Source organism: Camponotus vicinus, unplaced genomic scaffold, assembly GCF_025532165.1.
Source record: "Camponotus vicinus isolate PSW18456_S1 unplaced genomic scaffold, iyCamVici1.0 SCAF_3, whole genome shotgun sequence".
Taxonomy (NCBI): domain Eukaryota; kingdom Metazoa; phylum Arthropoda; class Insecta; order Hymenoptera; family Formicidae; genus Camponotus; species Camponotus vicinus.
Genome location: NW_028141967.1, coordinates 4,150,443 through 4,172,974, shown reverse-complemented (window position 1 = coordinate 4,172,974; position 22,532 = coordinate 4,150,443). Strand labels below are relative to the sequence as shown.

Genomic DNA, 22,532 nt, shown 5'->3' with positions numbered 1-22,532 from the left:
GAGAGCGACCGAGAGTGTTGAACATTGGAGTGTAATATGTAAATATTACGTATGTACTGAATACGATTATATGATTAATAACGACGACTGTAACTGATGAGGCGAATTAACGTGTATGTATGCGTGTGTACGATTTGTATGAGTATGCGGAGCGACAAGAAGTGTCATAATGCTAATCTACGAGGCATAATCCTGAATTTTCGTCGTAAATTCTTATAGAAGTCCTCCATTGTTGCATCACTCGGCGATTGCAACGCGCACTTGTTGTTTTTGTTGTTATACTCACAACGAACTGCGGGAATGAATTGTCCATGTTTCTTATAAGGATTGTAATGATATGTATATCGCCGTTGGCGAAACGTGTTTCGCCGGCCGGAATAATCCTCCTGCACTTCGGCTATCCATAGTGAAATTTTGCTTTTACTCCCTTCGATACTCGGTTAATTGTACACTTATTAAGAATCTGCGGATCTTGAGGATTTCTTAACGTCTCGTGGGGGCTATAGATGTTTTGGAATGTTTTAAATTTGATCAAGCCCTTCCCATTTTCTTTACCTTTGGAAAATTGTATAGAAAAATCTATAGTCCCTTCTCTTACAATCTATATATATATTTTTAAAATTCCAGATTGTTCTTATAATTTTATATTCTTGAAACACAAGAGGGGAAGAGAGAGAAAAAGTTCTTTGAATTCTCTTCCTTCTCTTGGAATCAAGTTTTGTATTTTTTTTGTTGTTGTATTGCACATCCTGATAATCTTTGAAATTTTAGATTCTCGTAACTTTAAAAACTTCAGATATTCTCGTGGAATTGCTATTCCTAATCTCTTGGATTTTGAGATTGTTTTCAAATATCCGAATGTTTTTAATTAATCAATTTATTGTCAATCTAATCTCGTTTATTTTTGATTTATTTGATCGTTCTTCAATTGTTAAATCGAACACCATTTTTGCTCCTTGAGCAAATTCTCAAGCCTGGATTCTCATTTATGTATTTTCATCCCTAAAGCTTCTAATCCCTTACTTATCCGTTACATTGAATTATGACGCGAGAAATCATGTGAATTTTTTTTCAAATAAATAAAATAATGGTCGAATAAAAAATTGTATACGCATCATAATTCAATATAGCTGCAGTGGGGAAACAGAAGCCTTCTGGGATGGAGTCCTTACAAAGCCGACTGATTTATCATAAGTTTTGTAGCCAATTTTCAACAAATCACTTAACCGCATAACTTGAAGAAGCGCCTCATATACGATCCGATCAATCGCGAAAGTCAGCAAAATTCTTTAGAGAAAATCTCGCTGTTTCTATTCGACTATGTTGCGATTGTTTGATTGTCTAGGACAGTTGTAAGATTTTTGAACTTGCGTTTTGCTGCAGCGTTAGATACAATATTGTAAATGGCATAACATGTATGTTTGATTTTATATTCTATAATATAGATACTTCGAGATATATTGAGAGATAACTTAAAAAAAAATGTTATCGCATACATACTTTTGCTGTCGCTTTTGTCGGATCGTGTGTGATTCGAGTCATGTACATGTTTCCATTAATTTGAGATTGTTACGAAAAAGAGAAAATAAGAGGATGATAAAGATAATGGAAGTACATGCGAAAAACGGCAGCTTTTTAATATGTCTACGAAAAATATTGTCAAGCAAATACTCTTGAACGTTTTAATTAAAAGTAATTCGTACGATACATAAAACCTGATTTTTTAATTTTTTACTCTTAATATTTACATAAAAAATTTTAACATTCTTTGCATCAAAATAATATATTCATTAAATTCGTTTTTTATAGAAAAAAAAACGAAGGACCTTTGGTTGCTTAGATACATTCGTTTGATCGATATTTTACATAGCACTGTATATATAAAGTTTTATGGCAAACACACAAGAAGAGAAGTTGCATTGAACTGAGCAAACTATTTGTCAAAATTCAAATTCGAATTATGACAATAATTATCAAGGATTATCAATGGCGTCAGACAGAGAAGAGGATCATAATTTACGTCCCTTTAAGAGGGCACCCTAAAAATGTACATTTATTCGTGATGGACGATTACGTAAAGGTATATTCAAGTCTTTTTTAATTCCCGAAATCATATTTTCAAATTTGCAATAATTAAAAAATTTCATTTCTTTATTTTTTAAAATCAATTTCCACTAAGTTTTAAACAATTAAATATTTTATCGTGCATGTAAATATTTTATCTGTATTTAGAATATTATAATCTTAATAAAGCTCCTAAATAAAATTTTTTTACCAAAACCATGTTTGCATAGATAGTATTTTTATTACGATTTTTTTATTTCAAAGTTTTAGTGATTTTTAAAAGCGATGTACGACATAATTAAAAAACTTCAATGTATCAAAAAATGCTCATGAAACTTAGAAACTGACATATTGAATTTTAATTGAAGATTAGCTTTCCGCCTTTTATTTTGGAATTATTTCTATGGGCAAACGTGCTTGAGGAAGAGAGTGAATGTACTTTGACAAAGACTGAAGCTATCTTTTCTTTGCAAAAAGCGAACGTGGCTTCTGACTGGCCAAATCTCGAAATGAAGGATATTAGCGAGGAGCAGAAGCGTGATTTTAGAAAACGAGCTTTAGAAAAAGCACAAGAGGTTTCGGACAATCGTGCGAAATCTAAAAGTGGTAAGGATTGTTAAAAAATGATATACAAATCCTCACTTTGGAATTATGAATAAAGAGCAAGTAAATAAAATTACAGTAAAAAGATTGGCATAAATTATATATATATATGTGTGTAAATTTTTATATAAATCTTTTATTTTTTATTATTTTAAATATATATCTTTATATAAGTCTTTTATTTTTTATTATTTTAAATATATAATAGATACTCTAACATATATTATTAGATATTTTTTTAGATATTAAATATTTATTTGATAAATATACATGATTTATAGATTTATTAATATTTGTGTTATAAAGATATTTATTAATTATTATAATATATAATTCTAATTAATTATTTGCTTTTTTTGGAACCTATTAACAACAGTATTTTGTATTTAAATGTAACATATTTTAATCTTTTAACTTTTTTATGTTAAGTTAAAGAAACGAAAAATAATATTAAATTGGAAATAATATTTTATTCTTAATAATAATCTATGGAATTAAAAAATATAAAAAAATAATTGTTTCTTAAGAATAAAAATTTTTAATAAGAAATATAGACATTATTTGTCAAAAAATATACATTGCTTTGCAGAAAAACGTCAATATTTGCGAAAAGAAGCAGTGAAAGTGCAAATAAATGTGGATACCAATCAATTAAATAAAATAGAGACTTTAAGAGATTCTCATCGTAGAGCTGCAATGCAAGATTTCGAAGAATGGCGATCAAGTACAGAACTGCCGATCTTCCAAGATATTTCCGGCAAAGTACAAGAAAATAGAAAGGCATACAGGTATAAAAAAATATAGAGAGTCATACCAATTACAGTTTTATCGATTAAAGATTGATACATATTTTGGAGATTGTAAAAGAAAGTGACATTTATTTTTTTATAAAAATATTTCAATTTTTTTCATTTAATCGACAAATTTTTTTCGGAAGGCCTCCTCTTAAATGGTTCAAAGATGATCTTGGCGTTCTGCGATATCGGGAAATTAGAGATAAAGAAAAACAACAAGACGAATCAATGATTATAGAAGAATTAATTGTTGAAGAAGATCCGAAGGAAACATCATCGATTGAAGAAAATCTAAAAAAAGAATTTGTTGTTGGAGAAGATACAAAGAAAGAATTAATTATCGAAGAAAAACTGGAGAAAGAATTAATAGTTGAAGAAAACTTGAAGACAGAATTAAATGATGGAGTGAATCTGAAAGAAAAAGATACAGTTCTCGATGAAAATATTCAGAAAGAAGCGAATACTTTAGAGATAAAGGAGGCAATTCCGAATAAGAGTTCCGATCCTCAAGATCAGTTTTCTAGTTGTTCCGAGGATTCCGAGTCGGATTACGAAATGACATCTTCCAGATTTGCAACCAAGTCTCCAATCAAGAAAACGGGCCAGAAATCATCGCAAAAATCCTGCACACAAATAAGGAAGCAAAAACCAGACCAGAATTTGATCGATAAAGTGCTGAAAAATCGATATTCCAAAATGAATCGAATATTTGATGAATCTGCAGCAGTTCCACTTCCCAGAAGAAGTGGAACCATCAACATAACTTTTTCCGAACGAGCCTTTCCCACTCCAGCCCGGGAAAGTTCTCTTGTTGAGGAACAGGAAGTGTGTGATATTTTTAATTATATTATAAATTGTATAAGAAACTTTTCTTAGCAAAAAAATAATATATTTTCTAGTGAAAGATTGATGGAAGTGAATTTTTTCTTAATTATAAGAAAAGAGAATTGGTTGAAAGTTAATTTTCCTCTTTTCTTTTTTGGAAGAATTCAATGAGAGAATTTTTATTCTGTATACATAATTTAATATTATACTTTTAACGATGTATGCAAATACACATATTTATTTTCAGTGGCTTTCTAAGCAAGCGGAAGCTAGAAGGAAAACTGGATTTGTCGTCGAGGATCTTCGCCCTGAAGAACAGGATCCTCAATGGTTGAAGGATAAGGGCGAGTGCGTTAATGAGAATTGAATTATATATTTTTTAATTATTCAATTAATTGTTTCTATGTTTTTTGCAGTGATTTCTTCAAGGCGGGGAACTATCTGGCTGCCATCAGTGCGTACACCCATGGGATTAAAATCAGTAGCGAAATGACGGCGCTCTATGTGAACAGATCGGCTGCGCATTACGCTCTCGGGAATTATTACAGATGTATTGACGATTGTTCTAAGGTGATGGAAATCTTAAATCGATATTATTTTAGAATATTTTATTTAGAAATATCTTGAGTTTTAAAAAAATTTAAAAAAAGTGTATAAGAGAATTAAAAAGAATATATAAAATAGAAAGTAAACCAAAAGTTTACAATCTAAAGTAATAATTTCAAATTAAAGAAGTATCAAAAGAATAAAAAAAATTTATATATGTGGATATTCAACAATTGATTTTAAATTTTCAACAATATTTATTATTTCTTTTTATTTATTAGTCTTTATTTCTGTTTTATTAATAATATTATTAATTATATATATATATATATATATATATATATATATATATATATATATATATAATTAATAATATTTATTAATATATATATATATATATAAAATACCGAAAAATATAGATGTATAACAGGTATTTTTTGCATTTTCAATTCTCGGTTTTTATATAAGAAATATAGGAAAGTATGTAATTTAAAAAAAGATTTTTCTTTCTAGGTATTGGAACTGATGGAACCAAAATGTGAGAGTAATAGAGTATCGAGAGCGAGATGTCACGCTCGTCGAGGCGCCGCACTTTGCAAATTGTCTGCACCTCAACACGGAATCCCTGAATTAGAGGCTGCCCTGAAATTGGACTCTAATAACGAGAGCATTAAACACGATCTTTTTGCCGCTAAACAATATTTTAATATAAAGGAATAAAAATAAGGAGGAAAGACAATTGTATGATTGATTTTTAAAAATTTTCATCATTTATAATTTTGACAATAACCGATGATCATCGAGTTGAATAGTCATCCGAATTAAGGGGTGATTAAGATTGCTTTGCGAAAGTTAAATGAGAAAGTGAGTCGTCGACATTTGTGATGGAATTCGCATCGTTTTGGCGGTCATACATTTCATTGAGTCACCATTAAATGACTCATGGGTTTGAAATTTCCACGGAATAAATCGATACATTCTACTGCTAATTTTAATTGAATCGAGTGGCATTAAAGTACGCTATAAATAAATCGAAATATTTTTAAGCATCTAAAATAGCTACAAAATAGCATTTTAAAACATGGAAATCTTGTGCTGGCTAATAATTTTTATCATTAGAAAGATATAAAAGAGAAAAGGGAAGAGGAAATTAAAATTTACAATTAAAAAGTTAAAAAAAAAATACATAATTACAAGTAAAGATTAAGAGTCATCTTTACTATCACAAAAAAGAAAAAAGAATTAGGGGAATTTGTACAGCATTCATTGAAACTTTGTATCATGTCGCGTAATTATAAACTGACTCGTGTGTTTTATTTCTGGAACAGAAGTCTGGTCAGGAAGGAAATCCCATCTGCAAGAGGAAGATTAGAAGGATATTTACCAACAATATTTAAATGACTACGTTCACTTTAATATCTCAGATATTTACATGATTATATGATATTTTTATGAGAGATTGCAGTCAAATTAAAAAAATTGACTGTTATTTAATATAACGATACGTATGTGTTATATAATATGTTATGTACATGTTATGTAATATGATGCAAATGATGTAAAAGTGTCTGCTTCTTACACATGTATATTGGAACATCCGCTACAGCATGATATGCAAATGACAGAAGGGTGCGTCAGCGAGAAGGAAACCCCATTAAAAAAAAAAGGAATCTTGATTCCGTAGGTATCCTCACTTGCGTCATAACAGGAAATTCACAGGTATTTGGGTCTTTTACATAGAACATATCTGACGCCGATGAAATCATTTCGCATTCTTTATCCGCATTTAATTCCATGACTAATGAATTGCGCAAAAAACGTCATGAAATTTTACGCAATTTTTTAAAATAAAATAAATGTATCATTTCTTGATTTAGATTAATTGGAAGACTATCTTATCAGAGTGTTGCTAGTTTTCTAATTGAAGAATATATTCTGCAGATCAACGATCGCGAAATCATGAAAATTGATATTTAAGGCATCTATTTTTTTGTTTCACTAAAAATTTGCGTCATAAATTATTCTACAAATTAATTTATTTATTTTACAATAAAAATAGCTAGTAATAAAATATAATTGCACATATATTCTTCAAACAGATTGTATATTTGTGCAATCATTTTCAAATTACGTAAATTATAGTGTCTCAGTATTCATTGCATCATTTTCTATGAAATAAATCAATAACTTGGAATTTCAATCTATTCTCAATTAAGGTTTATAACGATGTCATTTCATTTGACGTAGATATTTTCTTAAAAATTATATTCTTATATAAGAATTAAAATCACAATTATTTTTAATTTATTAAATTTAATTAAATTTAATAAATTGAAGAATGAAGTTAAAAAACATTCTATTTTTTAATAATTATAAAATAGACAATTTCTCATGAGTACATAAATAGTACACGTGTACTCGTAAATTTTTGAATTTAAAATGACTGGTAGTGTACGCTGTGAACACGTGGTACACATCTCCGATTAAGAGGCGCCTGCATAATTAAGAATTCCGATCTTGAGCTTTATCATGTACATAATTAGAATAGTTAAGCAACAAGATCTAGCGGGAAACTTGACCACAATGAAAGACTACCAAGTATATTAGATTCGCTAAAAATAGCGTTTATTTCGTCTGAGTCATCTAGCCAAATGTCGATTTCTAAAATAAAAAAAAAACGAATGAAAGATATAAGAGGAAGAGGTTCCTTATATATATACTTTATCCGGAAATAAATTCGAACGTTAGGAACCTCGTTAAGGTACAAAATAATTTAATAATTAAAATTTTAATAATTTTTTTAATTATTTCGTAAAAATACTTATGATATATCAGATTGCAATATAATGTATGCCAAGCAATTTGTCTAAATTTATGTAAAATTATACCTATAATTGAAATAAGATGCATATAAGACAATATGTCATAAAAAGTCTCAACAACAAATCTCTCGTAAAGCATTTTAAAGCAGTTTTTTGACGCTTTTCAAGACATCTTAACGTTTCGATCATGCGTTCTTGACATATTCTAGTAGACGAAAGCCATGTTGCTGATGATTATTTAATTGCACGTTGATAGTCATCGTAGTCGACTTACGCAAAAAAAACCTTTGAAATGCAAATGCGTCATGTTCCAATATGCATTACCAGTTTAATTGATACCAGGAAGATAAATGTGATCAATCTCATTGGCTTCTATTCATCCGGCTTTGGAGTGTCAAGACATCTTATCGTTTCAATCATGCATCCTTGATGTACTTTAATAGACGAAAACCATGTTGTTGGCGATTATTTAATCGCATGTTGATAGTCGTCGTAATCGATTTGCCCAAACCTTTGGAATGCAAATGCATCACGTTCCAATATGCAGTTTAATTGATACTAAGAAGATAAATCGATCTCATTGCATTCAATTCATCCGTCAAGACATGCGAAATCGTATAATCGAGTCCTGATTTTTCAAAATTATTTTTTCCTCGTAGAACGAGTCAGCTTATAATTGATCCGAGATGCACAAACGATTCCAATTCTTAAGATCTATAAATATCGGAAAAGGAAAATTTAATTAAAATTAAATTAATTATAATAATTAAGGTTAATTAAAATTTACATCTTTCTTACAGAATTTTGTTGTTATTCGCAAGTAAAAAATTTATAAATTAAGGAAGTGCAATATCGTTCCAGCAAGCACCAAATAACAGTTATATAACTGTTAGTTATAATTTCCCACTCGACAATATAACTGTTACATGTTATGTAACAGTTACATAACATGTAACAGTTATATTGTTGAGTGGGAAATTACAACTAACAATTATATAAATGTTACTTGGTGTTTGCTGAGGTGCTTATTCTTCTTCAATATCTTCGCTGCTTCTTCAGTATCTTCAGTATCATAGCGAGACTTCCATTCCACCTTTTTTGATGTGAAATTAAAAGAAGCAGATTTTATTAATTTGATTATTTGTTTTCATTACATCAATAACACCCCAGCGAACACCAAGTAACAGTTATATAACTGTTAGTTATAATTTCCTATTCAACAATATAACTGTTACATGTTATATAACTGTTATGTATATGTTATATAACTGTTATGTATTAAATAACAATTATATTGTTGAGTGGGAAATTATAACTGACAATTATATAACTATTATTTGGTGTTTGCTAGGATTGATGTTACATTGATACTTGACAATTCGATTATCAGCTGCGAGAATTATTATTCCAGATGCGAGGGGTTAAACAGCGATGGCTGGTCGTGCATTAAGCGGGAACAACGGTTGCACAATAAAGCGGAATCATCGCGGAAGGCAGACACGATCCGGACTTTACGCGTGCTCTCGCGTGAGGCATGCGTGTGCAAGCTCTTCCATATATAAATACACGTATGCCAGTGGGAAAATCTCAGTCGACCGATACTTGGTGCCTGTAGCTTCTCGCCCATTCATCGAGCTACTTCCGTCCAAAAATTACAGATTTATTTCGGCGCCACGTGAGTCCATCCTCTGCTAGATTCCCAACAAAAAGAAGAGATACATCAAGTTCCTTGGGTCGATGTACATTTTTCTTGCCTGGGAAAGTTACACGAAGTTCGTGAAGTGAAGAGAAAAAAAATTTTTCATTGTTAAAAGAAGAAGACAGAGGACAAACTTCTCATGTGTCTTTAGTTTTTCATCCAATGTGTCGCAGCATGAGGCAGTTTTCGAGACGAGCGTTCAATGGGACTAGATTGTAACTCCAATACAGCCAATCTCTCGCAGCCAGAAATCCTTGATTCATCTAATCAGTGATCGGGTGCGATTGAACAAAAGGTACAGGCTTTGTATTTGCGCAATTTCTGAAAAAGGTGGAATTTAGTGAAATAATGATGAAGAGCAGATCGATGAAGAGATCGCTTCTAAGACTCCTAATCTTGATCCTGACGACGGTGGATCAGATGATGGTTCTAGCCACTCATCACGGCGGTCACCATCATCGGGTGTCGAGGAGGATCCACCTGACGCGCGCGATGGAGGCCACTAAGAGGTTCCTTTGCAGAGAACCCCAATCGAGGGCCTACAATCTGAGGGACTTGGTGCAAAGCATGCATCCAAGCGAGAGCGCGAATCAGCCGGTGTACATTGTGCTGAAGAGATGCGACAGTCATTCCGGTTGCTGCGTCAGTCCTGATCTCAGTTGCACGCCGGTGCAATCGTCGATCTATTATGAGGAGATGGAGGTCGAGGTTTGGAGTCTGCTGACGAATAGCACGAGGAGGACGTGGATTAAAGTCGAGCAGCACCGCAGGTGTACCTGCGAGATTAGTAATGCCACTGAAAGACTCAGGACGGACATTCAACTACCTAGCATACAGATCCTTTGAACTCCATTCACTCAGTATTATGAAGCGGAATGGAGCGCTCTAACTGCATTGCCCAGTAATTGACTGATCATCTTGCATTTTTCTGTTAGAATTAAGGTTCTTTCAAGGTTGATTAGAATTCAATCCTTTTAGTTAGTTGGGAAGAATGAGCTCAGAAATGCATCGATGTTAATAGTGATCTGTTGATAAAATATTGAACCTCAATAGTGTTATACTGTGAAAAAAAATTGATATAAAGTGCTAAACAATGATTGACATAAACATTGATTGATCATAATTGAGACTGAGATAAATTGAAAGGAGCTCCTTAAAACTTCTTTTATTGATACTCATCTAAACTTAATCTACGTTATCTATGGCTATGATTATGATGATAAGGGACAAGCAACGATAAAGTGAAATTAATTGACATTATGTGGCAGACTTTTGAATACCAAAAAGTTACATAAATTTAAACTATAATTGTAAGAAGGGGAAAATACGGCCGGTGAAGATGAGGCCTTCCAGGATATTTAATAAATAAATTATAAGTGATTGTGATTTCATATAAGTATGTCATAAGTATTTAAGAAACTATTTAACTTTGAAAGAATTGAATTTCAACTTAGAAGTATTTAAAAGACTATTTAAATGATTGCTAAGAGATAAGAACGAGTTTTTCATTAGGTGAATCTAAGAATTTAATTTAAGATTCTTAAACGATTTAAAAAAAATTAAATAATTTTTTTGATAATAATTTTTCAATCTATTGAATGCAATCCTTATATATGCACATGAGAGATATCTTATATATATATTTCTTTATTATAGATATCTTTTATTAAAGATATCTTTATTATAGATATCTTTATTAATAAGATATCTTTTCAATATTAATATCATTCAATATATTGCAAATAATATCATATGTAAAATATTGTTTTTCAGTAGCAATTATATATATTTCGTTCAGTCTCTCCATAGAACACATAATAATTTAAGAATACTTTTTATCGACATTGTGATGAAGAGCTCGAATTTATAATATTTATAATAATTTATAATAATTTATAATAATTTATGATTAACATATGAAACATCTATGAAAGAACCATTCAAGATAAGGCGCCAGTCTACTCTCCGAGTTCTCTCGCACTCGATCTAGAGTGATATTTATATGAAACTAATAACACTGCGAAACTGACAGTTACGTTTAATGCTAAATATAACTTCGCGATGTATTCGTTAAATTGCGATGCTTTTCGCGCATTAGACATAGGGTATATGTTAGTTAAACAAAGTTCAGACGCGGCGAAAATAACGTATTGCGTTTATGTGTAAATAGCTCTATTTCTTTCGGATATAGAAAGAAGACTTTTTTTTTAATTATAGGCGATTTTTTACAAGCGATTAACACGGCGACTATCGTGGTCGACATAAAGAATTTTGTACAATTAATCCAAGAACCAGTATTTTAATATTAATATTAGTTTTAAATTTAACGCAATTTTGATTACACTTTTTTATATAATAATTAATTTATTAAATAAATTATTTTTCAATTGTAGAATAAATAATGATAGCGAGTTGAGATGTGATAGAAATCAACATGTCAAAAGGATTGAACAGTATTCCTGTAGTATCTAGTTAGTTGCTAAAAATATTACTCAATTATTTAATTTTTATACTAATTAATTTATATATATTAATTTTTAATCAATTAACTTATGCCATGAAAATGTTTATAAAAATAAATCGCAGTTTTGATTATTTTTATATCAATTCATGTAATTTATTTCTCCATATCTTATTTATTTTTTAATTTCCAGCTTCGATGAAAGAATCTTCATAAGTTTTCTCGACTTAAAATTAAAAAAAAAAATTAAGTTTAACTGAAAATAAAATTTCTCAGTTAATGTTAATTAATATTTATAATATAATTAATATTTATTATTAATATTTATAATTATAATTAATATTTATAAAAGTTAATATTTATAATTATAATTTTATTATTAGCTACCCATATATCGTTCATCTGCCTATAACCATCTGCAGAACGGAAATAGTATAACAATGCGAATTCCCGATTTAGCACACAGACGTACGAGCAGAATTGGGTTGATGCCCAATCGAGAGCTGCTATGTTAACGCCGACTCTCTCGGACACCTGTTCCGCAAAGTTAGCTCTGTCAAAAAAAAAGAAAGAAAAAAAGAAAAGAAGAAAAAAAAATATCGCTAGCTCGCACACACAATCGAGCGAAAGCATGATTTGAGTATCTGTATAAAAAAAATATTTCGATAATATATTATCCGAAGAAAAAAATTAATATACATTTTACATGCGTGTCTGCTTAAATGGAATGGAAATGGATATTTTGGATTTTTCAGTATTTTTTTTCAATAAAGAATCCACTCGGAGGAGAAAAATAAAAGAAATATATTTTTTCTTAAATCTATAAAAAATGTATTATAATTTGTTGCAAGATTTCAAAATAACAAAATTGTAATTAACATCCTTGATCTTTATGAGAAAATTCTTTCGGTTTATCTTCAAATAAGCAATCTACTATGGAAAAAAAAATAAAGTATACTATAAACATTCCTACGTATGATGGTCTGCATATTAAAAAAAAACAGAGGACATAAAAGTATTTATTATACAATAATGAATTAGTCGATTTACTCTTGAGAGTTACCTCTTTACTTACTTAACATGTACAATAGATCGACAGTATGTTTATACTGAGAATGTTTAACGAATAAAAGACTTACAGGACACAGAAGACGCTCTGCGATATTACGAGTATCGAGTGTAAGGATATTTCGAGCGCATTCGTCGTCCTCGCGTCCCTCGTCCTCGTCCGCCCTCGTTACCGGTTCCTCTAGTGCTATGTCCTCGCATTACAGATTGTCCTTCAAAAATAAAAATACTAATATTAATATTTATCCCACTAAAAAAATATTCTAATATTGCAGTAATTGATTATACAGCTTTTCACTACAAAATCTGCTTCCAATAAGGATAATGCTATATTTTATACACTTACAATTATCGTCAAATAATTAGATTCATCAGTCATGTGTAAATAGTAAATTAGATGTATTCTTAAACAAAAAATTAATGTAAAAAGAGAAATTCTCTCAAATACTTTATATAAAAAATTAATGCACTGAAAAAAAGAAATTTAATTTTAATAAATTTAATAATAAATTTTTAAAATTTAAAAATTGTAAATTTTTAAATTAATAATTATTTTATTAAGATTAATAAATTTTATCGACAAAAAAATAAACTTAATTCATTTTCTCCACCATTTTCTCACCTCTACCCGATTGATTATCTCCCCACACAATCGGTGTAGGTCTCGCACCTCTCGCTACTCTGAAGGTCGACCTCGGTGATCGTCTCACGGTCATTCCTCTAGTGCCGTTGGGATCACTCGCGGTTGCCAGACTAGCTGCCATTGTCCTTTGACGAGTGTTACTGGATGGTGAAGCTTCTGCCTCGCGACTCTCTTCTTCGACTTCATCCTCGACAAGGTCGCTTCCCGCTTCTTCCGTTACTTCCACCGTATCCACGGTATCGTCCTCGCCGGATGCTAAGGTCATCGGTTCTTCCGGTCGCTTTTCACCCTCTGAACTCACTCCTATGAGTGAAAAAGACAAAAGAAAAGCGTCAAATAATGCGGATATAACGCATAAGAAAGTCGTTATTATTAGAAATCAATGAATAATGTAACGCAGCAGGAGAAAGAGAAGATAACTATAGCTCTCTGTTCAGTGACACATCAACATGATGAATTTTATTCATCTGATCTCTAATAATCATTTTAATAATCAATATTTGTTTCTTGAAATAAATGTTTCAATGAATTTAATTAGATCTGACGAAGATACCTTCGCTCGGAGTTGCGCTAGATTCTGTGGCTTCAGTAGAACCACGTTGCTGATCATCGGCGCCAACAATGCGAATGTTAGGAATACCAGGTTCCTCAACATTATCACCGGAAGTGGCTGTTACTGAAACGGGTGTTACAGACGCAGTGGTTTCTTGTTCCTCGGATTGACCACTACTAGTCTATTTATGAAAGGAATTAAATAAAGGTATTAATTAAAGGTATTAAATAAAGGTATTAATCATTAATAACATTACTATTTTATTTTGTAGAAAAATTATAATAAAAATTTTCTTCTACCGAGGGTGGCAAATCCGCAGCCGGGGAGACCTGAAGAGGAGTTGTAGGAACGCTGCGACCAGTTCCACCGTCCTCTAGCTGCGTCAAATCTATCCTACTATCGTCCATGCTTTCTTGAACAACTTGAGCCACTGTAGAACTGGAAGAACCAAATATAGTTCTAGTAATAGAGCCTGTGGGTGTTGTTAGCGACGGTGTTGACGAGGCTGTCGTAGGCGCTGAATGATCCCCGAAGGTGAAACGTGCTTGAGGCACTTGTGGAGAGCTCACAGCTTCGCCAAAGCCATCGCGACGAGGAACGAAGAGAGTTGGTGTGCTAGGGACGATACAATCATCGCCGCCGTCTTCATAACCTGGTTGTGGCTTTTAAAAGAAGAAAAAACGACAATCTAAGATGCGTATGTAAAGAGTAAATTTTACTATAAATTTTAAAAAATTTCAATTTCAAATAAAAACAAATGTTTAAATATCTTGATTATCTACCAGAAGAAGATGTTGCTGTTGCTGCTGTCTCGGCATAGGCGCGATTCCTCTAGCTCTGGTCGTGAAGGACGTCGGTGGCTCTCCAGTCGGTCCAGCGCTGCTAATAGCTTCAGATTGTTGCTGATTAGTAGGAATAGATGCTTGACCTTGTCTAGGAACTTCGGGAGTGGAATCCTCCTCCATGATAATTTCCACCTCGTTATTATCCCGTTCTGCCTCAACTTCAACTTCATAAGGCATCTCTTCTTCCTCGTCCATTTCCTCGTATGGCTCGAATTCCTCTTCTTCTTGAGCCTGATGGTTGCCTCCACCTTCACCTTCATCGCAGTCTACTACTACTACACAGCCTTCTTCTACTTCTTCATCTTGATCCCTCTGGCTTGACGTAGGTACCTGACAATATTATATTAATATTAAAACATTATTGTAAACAATTGCAAATGCATGCATAAATCTTTTAGGTCCCTATTGTACTGTTCCTACCTGATATTCCACTTCCGAAGCACTAGCACTCGCAGTTGCGTCCTGTCTACTCCTCTTGGTCTTTGGACTCTGCACTTGCTCCTGACGTCCATGGTCCACTTCTTCGGCTATCCCGGACCCAGAGGCAGTGGAATCCAAGGCCCGGGGTCTCTTTAGTCCCGAGGAAGCTTGGGACGTGCTAACCGACTGCGTAGAGCTACTCGCTACGGTTTGTTGTTGATCGCTGATAGCAACTTGCTGCTGCTGCTGCTGTTGTTGCTCCACTCTGGGGCTCACCAGTGCTACCGTTTGCTGCTGCTGCTGTTGTTGGCATTGTTGTTGCTGCGGCTGCATGTTAAGCGTCTCCGCACTTTCCGGGTCTTCTCTCTGAGTGGATTCGGCCGATTCACTTAATTGCGGTTGCACCACCAACTGACGAAGACTACTACTGGTTTGCGCGCTTTGCGAAGAACTGCTGGTACTTGCCGGCTGGAAGTCTGTTAGACTACTAGTCGGCGAGCTTGTCTCCGTGGTATGCACTACTTGTTGCTGTTGATGCGGCGCAACCATGACTGGCGCGCTAGCGGTGGTTGGCAACACAGCCGCCGTTCTCGATTGCACGACGCTCATCGGTCTGATACTCGCTAAAGGCGTCTCCGCCCTCGCTGACATCGGCTTAATGTTCGCCGTGGGCGGCTCTGTAGTTGCACTCACCCCGCTTATTCCCGACAGCTGTCTCTGCAACTGAGCAACTCTCTGCAACAGAGCCTCCTTCTCCGCCTGCACCTCCAATTTTTCATGCTCCAATCTGGAGATGCGGCCCTCCATCTGCGATTTTAACGCCACTAATCGCGCATCGTGTTCCGTATCGGAATGATCCCCTTGAACTCCCGCGCTGCTTCCTCCGGATTCCATCCTGGATCTTAAGTCTAACAATTCTTTTTCGCAAATCTTCTTCGACTCGGTCAGCTGCATAATTTTGGTCCTAGCACCTTTAAGAACTTGCTTCGCTCTCTCTTCCTTTTCCACGCTACTGCGATTTATAGCGTCGATCTCTTTTCTAAAATTGTCGGCCTCGTTTTGAACCGTCGTCACTTGGCGAGTTAGTTCATCTATCTTTGTTACAAGTTCGGCATTTGCCTGACGGAACTCCTGACGACCCTCTTCTCTCAGCTGATCCTCGCGATCTTGCACAGCCGCGCTGGAAGTATCCTCATTCCTGGCCTCCTCATTGCGGCTTTTTTCTTCTTCTACGGTTCTCGCAAGTTCCTCGAATTGCGTCTTGTATTTTTTAGCTATTTTGCGGATCTGAATCTCTTTATTCCTGATATCGTTAAGAACCACTTCCTTGTCGCCTAGTTCTTTTCTGAGGAAAACTAAATCTTTTGTCTTCGAGGAAGAGTCGGCTAGTGCCTCGTTGAGATCTTGGCCCAGTTTGCGAGCCTCTTCAGATACTCGTGATATTTGTTCATCTTGCGCTTGCATCTGTTTCTGCAACTCCGTTATTTGTTCTTCGAGTTTTACCTTCTCCGTTTTCACTTGATTAAATTCCTCACTTCTCTTCGCATGAATCTCCCTTTCTGACGTCAACAGTTTACTTAAGTTTTCTCTTTCGGTTTGAAGCCGCCGCCAATCTTCAGGACTAGCTTTATTCGCCTTTTCTAATAATGTGTTTGCTCTCTGCCTCCATCTAGTCGCCTCGCCCTTCAAACTGTTGTTCTCTTCCATTAAAGCTTCAGTTTTGGCTGTCAAGTTTCTGGATATATCTCGAAGAGGCACTACTTCTTCCGACAGAGAGTTTACTTTGGCTGAAAGTTCATTAACTTTTGCACTTAGATGATCTCGTTCTTCTCTGAGAATTCGGTTGGAATCTGTAATGGCGTTCAAAGTTTCCACCTTGCGCAGCAATTCTGCATGTTTGGATGTAGTCATCACACTAATTTCGGATTTTTCTCGTTCGGAATTTAGCAAGAGCTCAGTTTCTTTCAGTCGCTTCTCGGCTACTTCGGTCTGTGATTTCATTCTGAGATTTTCCGCTCTAAGAACATCAGATTTAGCTAAAGCTAAGTCTTTCTCTCTTCTTAAATACTTCATAACTCTCAACAACTGTTCAACTGACTTGGAATCTTCCTCTAAAGAACTGAAACTCTTATTCAGAGCTTCGAAACTAGTATCAGGACTATCCCCTCCACTTATCTTGGTCTGCTGACTCTGCATGACGGCAACTCGGTCGCCCAATTCTTGAATTTGATTATGCAGCATCGCATTTTGCGCATCTAGATCTACCATCCTCTTTTGTGTTTCTTCGATCTCGTTCACAAACTTTTGCTCTCTTTCTTTGGAAGCTAATTTTTCAACTTCCAAAGCTTCCACTGCTGCATTTCGTTCTTGAGTTAAAATGTTGAGTTTTTGTTGAACTTGCTGAGCTTCTTCTTTCAGCTTGGCCAAAATCTAACGAGACAATTATGTAAATTAATAATTCTTAAATTTGTATAAATCAATTTATATTTTTTTTTATTGTTAGGCTTACCTGTAAATCGGACGAATGCTGCATCATCTCCCTAGCGTACTTATCTTCTGCTTCTTTAACCGTGCTCGAAACGGATTTCAGATCGTTCTTCAACAACTCTAATTCACCTTTCAGCTCATCCAATTCTTCGACTTTTCTCTCGGCTTCCGCCAGTCTATCTCTCAACTCTGAATTAGTTTCTTGTCTGCCATTCGATATTTTCGCCAATTCATCATTTAGTTCCTTCACCTTCTTCTGCAATGAAATAATTTCCACGCGTGATTCTTTTAAAGCATTCTCCAATTCCTCTTTACACTTGTTATACTCGGCTGTCAACTCTCTCAGCTGCGTTTCAGCGCTCTCGGCTATGTCACAGTATTGTTGATTCTGCTGTCTGGCCATTTTCAGCTGTTCAGAGAGTGACTTTGTCTCAGTCTGATAGGTGTCTAGTTGCATTTCCAGTTCTTTAACCCGTTTTACGAGACTTTCATCCCCTGTCAAGGGTTTAGCGATGGAATGGGCGGCAGCTTGCCTCAATTTGTTGTTTAATTCATCAATTTTTTGACTGCTTTGGGTCTCAGATTCTCTTGTTTGATCCAATTCAGTTTGGATTCTTTCATTCAATTCGCGTTCTTCCCTTAATCTTTCCTGTACAGTCGCCAATTGTCTCTCCAAATGACCTGCCAATTCTCTGAAGCGATCCTGCTCTTCCTGAAGACGACGCCGAAGAGCAGCGCATTCTCTGTTGGCGTCGTCAAATCTCTGTTCAGCTCTAAGATGTCCTTCAGCTTGAACTCGCTCCAGACTGGCTTTGATAGATTCCATATCTGCTCTGAGCAAAACTTGCGTCTGTCTTTCTCTCTGATAGACTTCTCGCTCCTTTAAGAGACGTCCTTCAGAGTCCTTCAAGAGTTGGCGCTCTTGACGAAGGTTCTCTAGTTGCACTTCAGCTCGAGCTAAGCGAGTCTGAGCGGCAAGCGTCTCGTCCTTCAAAATCATTAAACTTTGTTCGTGTTTACCGATGGTGATGTTGTAATTAGTGCATTTTTCTTCGAGGGCCTTGATCTGAGATTTGTAAGAAGCAACATTGCCCTGCAGCAATGTAAATCTCTCATTCGCTGAATCTAATTGTGCTCTCAATCTACAACATCTCGCTGAATTTGCCTCTGCTTCTTTCCTAAGCCTCTCTACTTCCTCGCTCAACATCTTTTCATGTGCAGTCCGCTCCTTTCGATATATCTCGTACTCATCTGAAATATGTTTAAGCTTGTCTTCGGTCTCTTTTAACTTTTTGGACCACTCTTCCTTTTCTTCATTACCCTTCGTCGTCTTCGGCTCTTCGTCCGATTTATGCTCTTCGACATCTTTCTCCGTTTCCTTTTTTTCATTGCTTTTCAGTATTTGTTGGTACATGATCTTATATGTGTCTCTCTGTTTTAAGAGACCATCCATCATCTTTGAATGCCTGTCTTGCGCAGCCTGCATATCTGCTAGTTGTTCCATGTAACGATCTAGTTTCTCTTTCATCTCGCCCGAATTTATCTGATCGGTAGCCCGTTCAATCTCTTCTTGCCTAGATGACAATGCACGGACAACTGCTAAAAGTTTCTGATTATTTTCTTGCAGTTCCTCAATATCCTTGAAAGTCACTAGCTTCTTGCTGATAATTTGTGATGATAAGATATCATCTGTATCCATGGAAGATGACAAGTCTCTATTTTCTACGCGCGTACCGGTGCGACTTTCTTGAACCTCTTTGAGAAGGTAACATACCTGCAGAAAGGCAAATATAATGATATAAAATGAAATGAAATGAATCAATTAAATTTATAAAATTTTTAAAATTTTCTTTAATATCCTTATTTAATATAATATGCAAAAAAAAAATATGAAATTATATAACTCACTTGTCTGGCTAAATCAGCAAGTTCAGTTTTTAATTTCTGATTTTCTGTAGTGTGATGTTTAGCGAGACGGTTAGCTTCATCGGAACTTTCATGAAGACGTTGATTCTCTGCAAGAAGTTCGTCCAATCTAGAAGTTAGTGTTGCTATATTTGACATGGCTGTTTCATAATCTTGACGCTGTTGTTGCAATACAGGTGCTTTCTGCTCTAATTCGCGAAGGATCAGATCCATTTGTGACTTTAATCGTTCATTTTCTTCTCGTTCCAAGGTCAATTCATTAGAGGCTTCAACTAATTGAGTGTAGATCTGCGTCAGACTTAGGCCCTTTCGTAACACTCGACTTGTTATTGCTGCTGTAGGTGCCAATTGTTCTACAGCTTGGTCTAATTTCTCTGTGGAATCAAAAAAGCTCATATAAATATTATTATATAATAAGAAGATCTATCTATCTAACTTCGAGATATAAAATATGAGTATAATTAAAGGGTATCTGATAAAGATAAACCAGCAGTTATATGTGTATAATATTATAATAATTGATATAAGAACGAGAAAATGTGTAATTTACCTTGCTGGATATTCTTTAACAATTCATTAGCATGTTCCAATTCCTTTGTCAGAGCCTGAATACTCTGTTCCTTCTCATCAATATCTTGCTTATGCTGAAGCATTAATTGATTATACTTTGTTTCCAGGGTTCCATACTCCTCTGCAGTGCTGTCTACAAGTTTCTGTAATTCGCTTGCTGCATTGGAGATTGCCTCAGCCTTTGCATTGGCGTCATCCTTCATAGATTCATACAAACTAGCTAGATTCTTCTGCGCATTGATTTCTTTCTGGTAAGATTCATTTATAGCGATTTCGTGGGCACGCTGCTGTTCCAATTTCTGGGCCAGTTCATCATTTTGTTTTTGAAGAGAAGAAACTGATTCTCGCAATTGAGAATTGGCTTCATTAGTTATTCTTAGCTCTTCTTCACGCTGAGACAGTTTGGTGTCAATTAAGAGGGCTCTGCTAGAAGCTTCGGATCTTGCTGTTTGCAATTCAGAGGTTCTTTTAGCTAGTTCTTCTTCGAGACTTGCCATTTGTTGGGAGAGAAGCACTCGTTCTTGCTCCAGTCGTTTCTCTCTATGTACATCATAAATTTAGTTAATAATGCATGTTTTTGAATTTCTACATATATAAAAGACAGATATTTTCTTTTAACTAACTTACTTGAAGTCTAAAGTCATTTCTCGACTACGAATTTCCTCTGTATCACTCAGAGTTTGACACTTGACTGCAATAGCATTTTGAAGCTGAGAGCTCAAAGAAGACAACTCAGTGCGCATCCTCTCGATTTCGGTGTCCCGCCTCTCAACTTGCAATTGTAAGGCATTTGTCTCATCTGTAACTGTATCTCTCTGCCTCCGTAGCTCGCCATTTTCCTTCTCCAATCTGTAATTTACATCAAATAAATAATACATATGAGATTATTAAATATTAATAAAATTACTTACATCAAGAAGCAGCACAAGAGGTCATTCTATGTACATATAAATATATTATTTCATTATTTATACTATTATATTTTACTTTTTAATATAGTTAATATTTTAATAAATTTTTTAAATTAAAATATTAAAAAGTAAAATATAAATAATGAAGTAATATATTTATTTTGACTTTGTGCTGCTTTAATTCTTAATATATTTTTAATATAATCTTAATATTTATATATTTTAAAATACACATATATATATTATTACCGTTTGACAGACTCTTGTAATCTATGCACTTCATTCTTCACTTCCTCAAGATTGTTACATATCTCTGTATTATTCTGCTCAGTTAACTCCAATTTTCCCTTATATTCATCGAGCTCCAATTTGTGCTCCGAGAGTTCCTTCTGCGCCTTCTCCAAATTTTGTTCTGTAAATCGACATACAATTATAATTTATTTACAAAAGAATATTTAAGTTCTACTCGATTATATCTTACAATACTTCTTATATTTAAGATTAAAGTCTATATCGAAATTCTGAGTAAAAATACAGGTATATCAATTGGATTTAAATACGACGAGTAGTAAAAAGTGCAAGATAATTCTTGGAGATAATGTAAATAGAACAAGTGTCAGCACACAACACACACACATACATATACATGCATATATAGAGGTATTCATTCGAATACGAGTTCCATGACCGGCGTTCCAGCTTACCTAGGGTCTTCCGGCCGGTCTCGAAGACCGCCTTGGCGGTTATAAATTCATCGAACTTGCTGGTAAAATGCGCATGAATCTTCCTCGCGAGCTCCTTTGGGATCTGCGCCAGCTCCTCGTCACTAGCTATTTCCCGAAGAACGTTCGGCTGCTCGCCCTCCTCGACCGCTTCCATGTCGGTCGGCGGGGTATCAAATTATTTATTTTATTTTACCGAGATTGAATCAGCGTCGTCCAAGTTTACAATTGCAGCAACGTTCTCGGATTCCGGGCGGGTTAAGTCGTCCAAGTTATCCTCGGCGAAAACAACATTTGCGCCTTCGCCCTCAACCTACCGCGTTTTTCCGCGAACGAACGTTTGCCGCTCGCAATGCTTTTATCATGTAAGCCAGCATGAACCAAGTGATGAGTCTCGAGTGATGAGCAGGAATAGCCAATCACGTGTGTCTAGTGCACGGAGGGAAGACGCCATTGGCCGCGTCAACAGAGGAAGTTGTTGGGTCATGACGCTGGACGCTGATTTGCTGGATCGAAAAGCAGGAACCAATCACGTTCGAGTGTTCTTATTTTTAGGTCCGAATTCATAGTCGT

The 22,532-nt window shown here is 34.6% G+C and overlaps 3 protein-coding genes across 3 annotated transcripts; 2 read left to right on the top strand and 1 right to left on the bottom strand.

The window, feature by feature from the left end:
• Positions 1–1,802: 1,802 nt before the first annotated feature.
• LOC145969227 (dynein axonemal assembly factor 4) lies at positions 1,803–5,571 on the top strand. Its single transcript, XM_083095176.1, has 7 exons — positions 1,803–2,080; positions 2,433–2,670; positions 3,257–3,455; positions 3,605–4,286; positions 4,534–4,634; positions 4,703–4,856; positions 5,346–5,571. Exons 1-7 carry the CDS (start codon positions 1,961–1,963, stop codon positions 5,550–5,552), a joined length of 1,701 nt encoding a protein of 566 aa, XP_082951302.1. The 5' UTR covers positions 1,803–1,960; the 3' UTR covers positions 5,553–5,571.
• Positions 5,572–8,950: 3,379 nt separating this feature from the next.
• Positions 8,951–11,956, top strand: LOC145969228 (uncharacterized). The gene has a single exon (XM_083095177.1). It carries the CDS (start codon positions 9,702–9,704, stop codon positions 10,197–10,199), a length of 498 nt encoding a protein of 165 aa, XP_082951303.1. The 5' UTR covers positions 8,951–9,701; the 3' UTR covers positions 10,200–11,956.
• Positions 11,957–12,597: 641 nt separating this feature from the next.
• Mgtor (nuclear basket protein megator) lies at positions 12,598–22,334 on the bottom strand. Its single transcript, XM_083095166.1, has 12 exons — positions 21,942–22,334; positions 21,487–21,649; positions 20,954–21,175; positions 20,307–20,866; positions 19,739–20,130; positions 17,853–19,604; positions 15,344–17,773; positions 14,861–15,253; positions 14,378–14,740; positions 14,079–14,259; positions 13,505–13,828; positions 12,598–13,094 (listed from the first exon to the last, which is right to left on the bottom strand). The coding sequence occupies exons 1-12, from the start codon at positions 22,114–22,116 to the stop codon at positions 12,979–12,981; spliced, it is 7,071 nt and encodes a 2,356-aa protein (XP_082951292.1). The 5' UTR covers positions 22,117–22,334; the 3' UTR covers positions 12,598–12,978.
• Positions 22,335–22,532: the final 198 nt, after the last annotated feature.